Source organism: Adiantum capillus-veneris, chromosome 1, assembly GCF_014529385.1.
Source record: "Adiantum capillus-veneris isolate H3 chromosome 1, ASM1452938v2, whole genome shotgun sequence".
In the NCBI taxonomy this organism is placed as follows: domain Eukaryota; kingdom Viridiplantae; phylum Streptophyta; class Polypodiopsida; order Polypodiales; family Pteridaceae; genus Adiantum; species Adiantum capillus-veneris.
This window is the reverse complement of record NC_140931.1, coordinates 150,006,178-150,016,962: the sequence shown is the minus strand read 5'-3', so window position 1 is coordinate 150,016,962 and position 10,785 is coordinate 150,006,178. Positions and strand designations below refer to the sequence as shown.

The 10,785-nt window shown below is 43.8% G+C and overlaps 1 protein-coding gene across 1 annotated transcript; it reads right to left on the bottom strand.

Annotated features, from left to right (window-relative positions):
• Positions 1–7,160: 7,160 nt before the first annotated feature.
• On the bottom strand, positions 7,161–10,542 carry LOC147465793 (uncharacterized). The gene is made up of 4 exons (XM_086521959.1): positions 9,811–10,542; positions 8,835–9,685; positions 8,674–8,750; positions 7,161–8,612 (listed from the first exon to the last, which is right to left on the bottom strand). Exons 1-4 carry the CDS (start codon positions 10,438–10,440, stop codon positions 7,945–7,947), a joined length of 2,226 nt encoding a protein of 741 aa, XP_086378085.1. The 5' UTR covers positions 10,441–10,542; the 3' UTR covers positions 7,161–7,944.
• Positions 10,543–10,785: the final 243 nt, after the last annotated feature.

Here is a 10,785-nt window from a genome sequence, read left to right as displayed (position 1 = left end):
GTATGACTTATACTACAACGAACAAAGATTATGAGTGGCTGTTCAAACGTTTATAAATAAAGTCACTTGCTAGTCGTACATTGCAAACTTACCTTGGTCGCGCAACCCCGAGAGTACTCCCACTCTTCTTCAGTCACCTCGTCACCGCATTGTTGTGCGCTTTTCAATTGGTTGTGCAACCATCTTAAGCTCATGAAGGTTGGTAGGCTCTCCAGAACCGCTGGATAGTGCATCGGTGGTCGTCTTCCCCGTCTCCACTCGATTCGTGCCCTTTGTCGCTCTTGCTTTGCATCCTCATATTGTGAAATCCACTTTTGCATCACTGGATTGTAAAGCATGCAAAATCGGTTGATTTTAGCCTCTAGATCTTCCGTCATCTTCTTCTCAACACCGAGATTGCACATGACAATCCCAGATATGCGCTCATCATCTATGGTTCGCCATAGCGTGTCCCGGGATTTATCAAATCCGTCTAGCCACTCTCCAATGTACACTAGGGACTCTGATACCAACCAACCTTCTGCCATGCTACCCTCCGGACGTGCCTTTTGACGCACATATCCCTTAAGCGTTTTCATGAAACGCTCTAAGAAGAACATCCATCTGGAATGAACTGTGCCAGCTATTTCCACCTCATCAACTATGTGAACAAGAAGATGCACCTGAATGGTTAGCATTGTAGTAGGAAAATGTTTCTCAAACATGCACACAAGCTCCGCAGCATTTAGTTTGGCGAATGGTATGGAGTCTACGTTGATCTCCTTTTGTGAGATCCATTGCACCAGCTTTGCAAGTTTGTAGATTGTGTTACGGATGTAGAGAGACAAACATCCCTCAATGGCAACCGGTAAAATAAACTGTAAAGTATGTGCAGCAATGATATTAAAGTCCACATTTTATGCAATGATATTAAAGTCCACTATGAACATACCTGACACATTTTATGCCAATCGTGTGACTTCAAACCGGTAAGCTTTCCTTCTTTAGTAAAACACGTTCGGAGCGAGTGCATTACGCCAGTGGGGGTCCGCAAAGATCGAATGGTCTCTTTTACTTTGCGTTCTTGGGCTCCTGTGAAAATCCATGGTGCTTTAGGGAGTTTTATCGATCCATCAGACGCTGTTTGCGGCCAATATTGCTCCATACGATCCACATTTCTAAGGTCAACTCTGGCTCCCAAAGTATCTTTCTTGCCGGTCAAATGGTCCCATAGTAGATTACCCACATTCTTGAATATGTGCATTGGATCGAGCAAGTGATTGATCATGAGTCGGGGCCAGTATGGTAACTCGTACCATAGAGATAGTCTCTTCATCCCTGGAGGCAATCCGTCATCGCACATCTCCTTCTGCTCTAACCATGCTTGTGCAGACATCCTTGGTGGCTCTCTTCCCAAAAAGCCGTCGCGTAACACATGATTCTCTGGAAGATACGCTTGATGACCTTCGTAGATTTGATTCTTCAGTGAGGGTGCCCTACGTGCATTCAGTCTAGGTCCACATGTGACACATGCTCTGTATCCGCTTGTTTGAAGACCTGCATGTATACACATGATAATAGATCAACTATGGGAAAAAACAAGATTTACAGTGTCTGAGTGAGGAGTGTCAATAGATCACCTGAGCATTCTGTTAGCCCGGGATAGTCATGCATGGTCCACATTAGAATGCCTCTGATCAAAGCATTCCGTCGTCCTGTGTGTCGGCTCATATCCACCACCTCTATGCCAATCCACAATTGTTGTAGCTCTTCCAATAGTGGACGAAGATACACATCCATATTCCCCACTTTATATCGCCCTGGCACAATCAAGCTTAGCCATAGGTGCCCCTTCTTCGTAGTCAACCATGGGGGAATGTTGTAGTTGACGATGACAACGGGCCATACACTGTAAGATGTTGATCTTTGACCAAATGGATTTACGCCATCCATAGCCAAGCCTAAGCGCAAATTTCGAGCTTCCCTGGCAAAATCCGACCATGTTCCATCTATATGTTTCCACGCTACGCAATCTGTAGGAATTCGTAGCACACCATCCGAAGATTTATTCTCCTCATGCCATGATGCTAGGGCGGCCATGGACTTACATTCAAAGAAATGCTTGATGTGAGGAAGCAGAGGGAAATGTCGCAAAACCTTTTGTGGAATTTTTGTCCCGTGGAGATCTACTCGATATCTTTCGGAATCACATTTCGGACACTTCTCCATGTCTATGTATTCCCCTCTGAAAAGAATGCAGTCATTAGGACAAGCGTGGATAGAATTGTAATCCATCCGCAAGTTTCGCAAAATCTTTCTTGCTTCATCTCGGGAATCTGGCATCACATTGTCAGCTGGTAGTATGTGCTCTTTCAGCAATCTACACAACATAAAAATATGATACAGTCGTGTAAAAATCTATCAGATCATTATACATTTAGAGTTCTATTAAAGTAAACTAATTGTAATAGATCACCTGAAAAGCGCTGTGACGCTAGTGTCACTCCATCCAAACTTTGCCTGCATGTTGAGAAGAACCAGGAGTGCTTTCAATCTAGACATACGTGCTCCATTATACAATGGCGTATCGGCTTCACTTTTCATATCATCATAGATAAGCCTTTCTGAATCCATGATCGTTTCGATCATTTCATCAATCTCGGGCTCAAACATTGCCTCGTTGGGAATGTGCTCTGCATGATCATCCCCCGAGCTGTCAGAGGCTACATTTTGTGGCCTCACATATGCTGCTTGACCAAAGCGCCTGCGAACACGTCTATTGGGTTGCAAGATTGCTGCTTGTTGGCCAGCGTCAGAGTCCGACGAGTTATAATTGGCAACAACTCGATCTATAATAGATGGATCGAACTCGCCAAATTCGCGAACGTGCTGCAAAGAAACACGTCTTGTCCGTCGCACAGCATGCTTGCATTGATTACAAGGACATAAGACCCTCGTTGAGAGATAGGTGTTTCGGTTGGATGGTCCCACATCCTCGTCGCTACTCATAATGAGGATAAAAAACTTATAACCTGGACAACAAATTTAATATTCTATTGGCATTCTTCGTCTTATCTCTCTCTCTCTCTCTCTATCTCTCTCTCTCTCTCTCTCTCTCTCTCTCTCTCTCTTTACCTCACATTCTCTAGTCATGTCTAATCCCCGCACACCTCGGTCTAGAGGTGCACGGAGATCAGAACCACCGGGTTATAATCTCGTTTTTATTGGTCAATACCTATATTTGTGGGTACAAGAAATCTACACACCCACGTCTACATGATACTGCATGTAGTGGACAAAACCCCTTTGCCTCTTCTCTAGCTGTAGCACTTCACTTCATCTTAACATCTTTCACAGTAGATCTTTTCACTGTTCGTCTAACTCTAAACCCTAAACCGTAAGTAATTCTTGCGTGGACTCGATCTAACGTAAATAAGCGTAAATCTAAATAAACGTAAATCTAACTAAAAATAAAGCTAAATCTAATTTAACGTAAGTCTAACGACTAGAGGTTGTCTAGATGGTCATTGTGTCGGGGATGTAGTGACTCTTGCCGCCCTGAAGATCCACCTTCTTCCCTATCTTCTGAAGACATTTCACCAGTACTTTTGGATCGACGGAGCCCACCATGAGTGAAGGCAGCAATACCCTATATTCCATTGCGGGCTTTCTTCACCCGCTTCATGCAGGCATCGCAGTCTATGGAGACCTAAATCTAATCTAATATAACGTAAATCTAAATCTAGCTTAAATAAACGTAAATCTAGTTAAAAATAAACCTAAATCTAATTTAATGTAAGTCTACATATAACCTAATCTTTAACGTCTTTTAAGATAGTTTCCTACGACGTTATAACTCTCTTCGTCTTGTGTGTGTGCGCGTGTGTGGATGTGTGTGCCAATAAAAAGAGATAAATGGTATAACCTTTCTATCACCCATGCCAAGTATGATAGATTGATTATGCCATTTCCCTCTTGAATAATAGGTCTTGAGTTCAACTCCTCGTCGGCTAGATCTTTAGGTCTTTTAATTTTAATTAGTTTCCTACGACGTCAAATTAGTTTCTCTCTCTTTCTCTCTCAATGTGTGTGCGTTTTTTTGGATCGTATGCATGTTTTCTCTCTCTTTTCCTCTCTCAATGTGTGCGTTAAAGCGGTTGACATTCTTCTATTGGCCTACATTGAGAAGGGATGTGGATGCCTTTGTGTGAGAATGCCTAATTTGCCAGAAGGTCAAGTTTGACAGGCAAAAGGCACCAGGGTTATTGCAACCACTACCTATTCCAGACAAACCATGGGAAAGTATTGCTATGGATTTTATCTTTGATCTTCCGAGAACGCAGACAGGAAATGATGGTATTTGGACCATTATTTGCAGATTCAGCAAACATGCTCATTTTATTCCTGTCAGGAAGAAGATAAAGCCAGATCAGATGGCACGCTTGTTTATGAGCAATATTTTCAAGTATTACGGCATGCCACAGTCGATTGTTAGCGACCGTGATCCACGCATGACAAGTTTATTATGGAGAGGCTTGTTTGAGAATATGGGCACCACGCTCAAATTCTCTTTGTCATTTCATCCTCAAACAGATGGGCAGTCAGAAGAGGCAAATTCTAATGTCCTAGATCTGCTGAAGTGCTATGTGTCAGAGCATAAAGGAAAGTGGAAGCAGTATTTGCCATTGGTGGAGTATGCATACAATAATACAATGCATTTATCAACTGGCAAGGCACCTTTTGAGATAGTTGAAGGTGGCAAGAAAGTTCCTCCCATACTGCATACAAAGGACAAGATATTTGAAGCAGATAAGTATGTTCAGGACATGGATGAAATGTACAAGAAGGTCAAAGTGGCCTTAGAAAAGACTCAGGCAAAGCAAAAGAAAGCAGCTGATCGTCACCGTCGTGAAGTGGTATATTCACTTGGTGATTGGGTGCTTTTACGCTTTGAAAAGGCAAGGTTAAAGAAGATGAAGGGCAAGGAAAGACTGTTTTCAAAGCTCAACATGCGTTACTATGGGCCTTTTCAAGTATGCAACATAATCAGTGATGTTGCATATAGGCTGAAATTGCCTGACAGTTGGAAGATTCACAATGCGTTTCATGTGAGTCTTCTCAGACCCTATGTGGGTGATGTGCCAGAAGATATGCCAGCTGAAGATCAGCCGGAAGTCGAGGAACTTGACGAGATCTTGGTCCCTGAACAGATTTTGGCACACAAAGAAAGGAAAGTGAAAGGCAAGGTTGCTAGGCGTTACTTGGTAAAGTTCAGAAACTATCCACCAATGGATGCTAAGTGGATGGAAGAAGGTGAACTTGCAGAGTCACCAACTGTGTTATCACTTTACCTTGAAGCCTTCGGTTTGCAACCTACCTTGACCCCTTCAGTTTCAAAGCTAAATGGATTGTCAGTGTGACAATAGCTTCTGAAACAAATGATGTACAAGGTATTTAAAGTGAGCTCAAATGAAATACCTCTTACATAAATGTTAGAGCTGTACAGATTGTCAGTTTGGCAATTGCTCTTATGGAATGTCCAAAAGTTTGGTTAGTGCTATAGAAGTGAGTATTTCTTGTCAGTTTGTCAAGGATACAATGATTGCTTCTATTGAAGAGTACATGTGTAACTGCATTCTTAAACTGTCGGTTTGGGTATGCTCGAAAGTGTTACGGGATCCAACGTGTACTATAAAACAGTGGCAAAATGTGCAGCTACCATTTTGTCATTGGAAAGTTAGTGACTCAAAGCAATGGCAGAGTGCGAAGCTACCACTATGTCATTGGGACAGGGTTCACACGCAGGCAATACATGTGTCGACAAGGTGTTAAATACACGAGGGTTGACAATGAGCATGTATGTGTCGTACATGTGTCGACATGTGTTGAATACATCAGTGTTGACTGTGAGCATGTACGACATAGATGCAAACGAGGACGTTTGAGATTTCAAGAGGGAGGTATGTCACCAACGTGTGACTACTATCTATCCTTTTTGTTGATTTCTTTCTTATTATCTATTTACTTTCACTTTTTGGAAACACCCCTCGGGAAATCTAACTGCCCTGCATTGCATAGCTAGTGTGGAACTGTCCAGAGGAAGTCCAGGCCTGAGGGCAAGAGAGCACTAAGGTTGGACAAGGACTATGGTTAGCCAAGTGGAGTCATTGACTAGCCAAAGTGGAATCCTTTGCTACAGAAGCTACATTTCAGATTTGGGTGTGGCTGCAGTGTACAAAGGGGGTTGGATGACCTAGAAAGATACAATGGCAGCATCTCCTAAAATTTAGGAAACTGCTATTTTGGGACATGAAAATGTGATTGCGTCATTAGCTTCGGAATGACAAGAGAAACATTTTATTACTCTGCTGTCAAGTCAATTGACGCACCAGTTGAGATATTTTTAGCCTAGTTGGCCAAAATCAGAAACTGGGCGAGGTGTCACTCTGTGAGCCTTTTGCCACTTCTGGCCAGAGGAGGGGACGTCTAAAATGAGAGAGGAGGCTGATTTTCAGAATTTGTCACAGGTTAAGAGCTATGGAGTGCTTGCTTTCTCTCTTATGTATAGTGCGGTGCCACGAGTGATGCCCTGCACGCTACGCACTGCCCTCTCTCTCCCCTATGGCAGTATGTTATGTCCCTCTAGTGGGCTTTACATTTGACCGATGTACAGTTGTGTGGGTTCATGCGCGATTGCCGAGGCAAGAGCCTCTTGCACAGGTACTGGATTAGCTAGCGACTAATCCCCCGCAGATACATGTGAATTCGGAGAGGTTTCACGCCAGAAATCTCGTCCGATTCAAAGGGCAAGTAGCCCTACATGTACGGGAGCTCGAGGACTTGCTACGGATGCGACCGGCACGCGAAACGAAGCCCGAAACAGTAAATTACAGCCTGCTGTGTATTTTTGCAGGTTTAGGGTTTTGGCCCTAAACGGACCCTATTACCCCCAGGAGGTTTGGGGACGCAAGGGGACCGCTGTATAGGTGATCAGGCGCATTTTCAGGGCTGAAAACAGAGAATTCAGCGTACTGCAGATTCTCGCCAGGTTTTTCAAAGTGCCCGTATACGTCGGGAAGGTCAATCAATGCGTGGGAATACTGACCGTGAAGGGTTCTAGTACAGTTATGCTACCGAAATCAGGCTAGAACAGTCAAAATTCAGCCAAGGTTGTGCGGGGCAGCTTGGAAAGAACCACAGCATTTATTCCCTCTTTTAAACAATAAAGAAATACCAAAAGGGGCGCTTAAGTTAGGGGCCAATCTGGTGTCGGTCTTCTCATACAGGTGCATTCTAGCATTTGTATCCCATTTCCCTCTCTTGTGTCATTATAGCGCAGGTATAATAGACGGCTAATAATGGGTGAAAGCTAAATCAAGGTTTAAAGTAAAGTCTACCGCCCTTTTCGGATTGAACAGGCCGGTTTCAGCAGCTGCTCCAGAGTCACCACTTACAAAGAACCCATTATAACGGCTGTCATTCTGTCTCTGCTTGGCATCAACAACTCTGAAGACCATACTATAGAAACCTCCCAGCTGGGGAAAGAATGAAAATTCTACTGGCTTCTCATTGCTTTCTACAAGGATCTCTTGGTCATCTGTAATGCCTCTTTCTTGCCTTTTCCAGTTATTATTATCTTCACTTGTACACCTTGTACCAGCTTCCCATCCACGTCACAAACTATTACCTCTCCTGTCACTTCCTCTCCTTTGCTTGAAACCCACAAAAAGGAAAGCAGGATGTATGATGAAGCTTGATGTAGCTGATTGCGCCTGGTTATTTATGTCAATTGTGGATGAGGTAGCAGAAACAGAGATAGGAGAAGGGCAATCCTCAATGCCTTTAAGAATTATTTTCACATCATGTTTACCATCCATATCTGTCTTGCCTTCAAATTCATAAGTAGGATAAAGCAATGGATAATCCTTTCTGCGAAAACAGCCCCAAGGGTGAAAGAAAAGGGCATCATGACTGCCAAACATATATTGGGCGTGTCCTGGTGTTGGCGGAAGTGGAAGCAATTACAAAGCTGCTTCGTGATGAATGTGCATAAAGAGCTGACGGTGCCCAATGCGTCGTCTTGACCTCAAACTCAGGTGTCCGAAACTTTTGAACCCGCACCGTATGGTAGTAACTGCTTTTTTGTGCTCGCTCTGCTTTATATTCAAGGCTAACAGAAGCATCACCTAGGTTGGCATTATCTGGGTTGACAAATGTGAAGAAAAATGAACCAAATTCATTAAGCGAGATTTCCCCTTCTGTCAGCTTGTTCCAACGAGCATCGTGCACTGCATAACTGACTTGGCCATGAGCAAGAACAGCCTGTTGACCCCCACCATTCTTCCTCTCCACCTTCCTTACATAACCTTTGATATGCACCTCCATTGTTGGCTTGTAGAGACCTCTACTGTCAAAGACATACCATTCACAGCTTTCACAATCACTTTGGTTAATCCTTAGTGAGGGCATGAAAGTTACATCCTTACCTTTTTGCACACAAATCATCTCGGACTCATTAACACCCTCTGATTTAACAACTGCCAGACCAAAATCATCCGTGTGTTCCATTTGGCTTCCTACCCGCATGGTAGCTTTACAGACAGGTGCACCACTTTCAAGAGAGGTCACCCATGCTGTGTAAAACCCAGTGACATTGTCAGGAGAAACGTTCAACGTGAGCTGTGTACATTGTACCCATACAAATACAAAATGTCCAGCCTTGTAAGGTTCGGAGTTGCCTTGGCATTGCATCCATGCCCTCTCTGTAGGCTCTGCAATTACAAGCAATTGGCCAAAATGCTCATCTGGATACTGAAGAAAGCTGCCTAGAGAAACATTATACTCAAAAGGCTCACCTTGTTGGAACTTGATGCTCTACTTCCTGGTCGTGTACTTTCTTGCCAAATGAACATGTCTTGCCTTCAGTATAGCTACTGTGGGTAAAAGAGTGTAAGTCCGTATAAGAGCTATAATCATCCACCGCCACTTGCACCACTTGGATACCACATGACGAGAAATTGAGTACTGATAAAGGTATGCAGGGATCCTTAAGTGTTGAAGGATTGAGGACAACCATGTCAGGAGGACCCACTATAAAACCTTCCAAAGCTTCAACACCATCAGACTGGAACTCTGCTGTTGCCTTGGATTCATCAAGGTACTGACCATGAATATCCTTGATAGATGTATCAACCGTCACCACATAAGTTGCAGCAGATTTAACGACAGGTTGCACAACAATCAATGAGCTTCCATCTGTATGAATGACCTTGAATTCTTCAATGCTTGGAAACATATGTATAGCTGACTTTGAGACACTGGAATGATCAAGCTCATTTGAAAACTGAAGATGCCACAATTTTGACTGTGCGCCGTAGCTATAAGAAGAAGCGATGACCAGAGGACCATACGTCATAAATGAAGTAGACCAATTCTCTTTGGATGTAAGATTGCCCTCTGTAGAAGGGCAGCCGGAGCTGGGGACACAAAGCACATAAGATGTCGCTAGTTGAAGGAGCTTTTCTTTCAATCTGAAGGAAACCCACATGCCCCCAATGTCATTATTGATGATGCCTGGCCACTCATCTTTGGCTGTGCGCTCATCAACAATCTCAAAATTCCCTTCTGAAAATTTTGCCCTGGGGGTAGAGCCTCTTTCTTCCTCTGAAAGATAAATGTGAGAGAGAATAGGAGGAGGGGAGATTCTCTGATTAAAGCACAGAAGAAAAAGAGGCGAAAGAGGCTAGGGAGAGTAACTGACAACACTGGGTGGCATAATGCAAAAGGTATGTGAAAATGGAGAGCTTAAGGTAGCACCAGTAGATGACTTACAACTCTGAGCAACAGAGAGTGTAAATGCCGTTGAAAATGGGAGGCGGTGCTTGGCCTCAAACTGCATAGTCTGGGGTTCCAAGCCATCTCCATTTCCCATCCACAAGCAGGCGATATGGGCAAGGCCGCCGAGTCTGCTTCTACTTGTGAAATGCTTGACAATGGCACCATGGGCTGAGAAAATGTGAGAGAGACTAATGAGAGTGAGTGCTCGACCAAATGCGCAGAAGGTGTGAAGCGGGTGACAGCCAAGGGCGGTGCCGTTTGCTCCTCTTCTTGATAACCATGAATGTAAGGTAGGGATGAGAGATCAAAGGGCTGCTCAGTCCTCTCGTCTGGAGGCAGAGGGAAAGAGATCGGCAAGAGCAGACCTGATTTGGGGGGACGAGCCATAGAAGCATTTTGGGGATGGATAAAATGCTCTCTGTGTTTCTCATCATCCTCAAACGCACCATCACCTACATGAACAGTTGGTTCCGGCAATCGTGACAGGAGAGCAGAAAGAGCTGAAGGATCAAGCGGGGTAAGACATGAAGGATGATGATAATGGCGATGATACTCTCTGCTTCTCCAGTGGGGTGGGTTGTTGGAGTACGATCCGAAAATGAGGATTCTCTTCAGGATGATCATTGTCAATCGGAGGGAACTCCCATGAACGCTTTCTGAAAACAGATCATGGTCAAGTCAGACAACTTCTATCGAGAGATGTTTTGTGATTTTAAGAGTTGTTGCTATGGTGAAGCAGTGTTCGGGAAAAATGTGTCTCAGCTTAATATCCTGCCGTTTTCAATTTCCAAAATGCCGGTTGAGCGCAAGGGGAATTCCGCCCCAAAATAGAGAAAAATAGTGTAAAAACCTAAAAAAGTAACTTAATTTTCTAAATTTTCCTCTTGGCAAATTCAAGTAAAGGCATTTTGTATGTTTGGGAAAATGACTTTTCCCGAACACTGTGGTGAAGCCTTTGTGATAGCAATT

What these genes read in the sequence shown, in the direction of transcription:
- LOC147465793 (XM_086521959.1), bottom strand. Translation starts at nt 10,440, where the DNA reads ATGATCATCCTGAAGAGAATCCTCATTTTCGGATCGTACTCCAACAAC. An exon ending in GAGCATCAAGTTCCAACAAG is followed by an intron (nt 8,751 to 8,834) that starts GTGAGCCTTTTG and finishes TTGTAATTGCAG; the next exon opens with AGCCTACAGAGAGGGCATGG. An exon ending in GACATTTTGTATTTGTATGG is followed by an intron (nt 8,613 to 8,673) that starts GTACAATGTACA and finishes GGTTTTACACAG; the next exon opens with CATGGGTGACCTCTCTTGAA.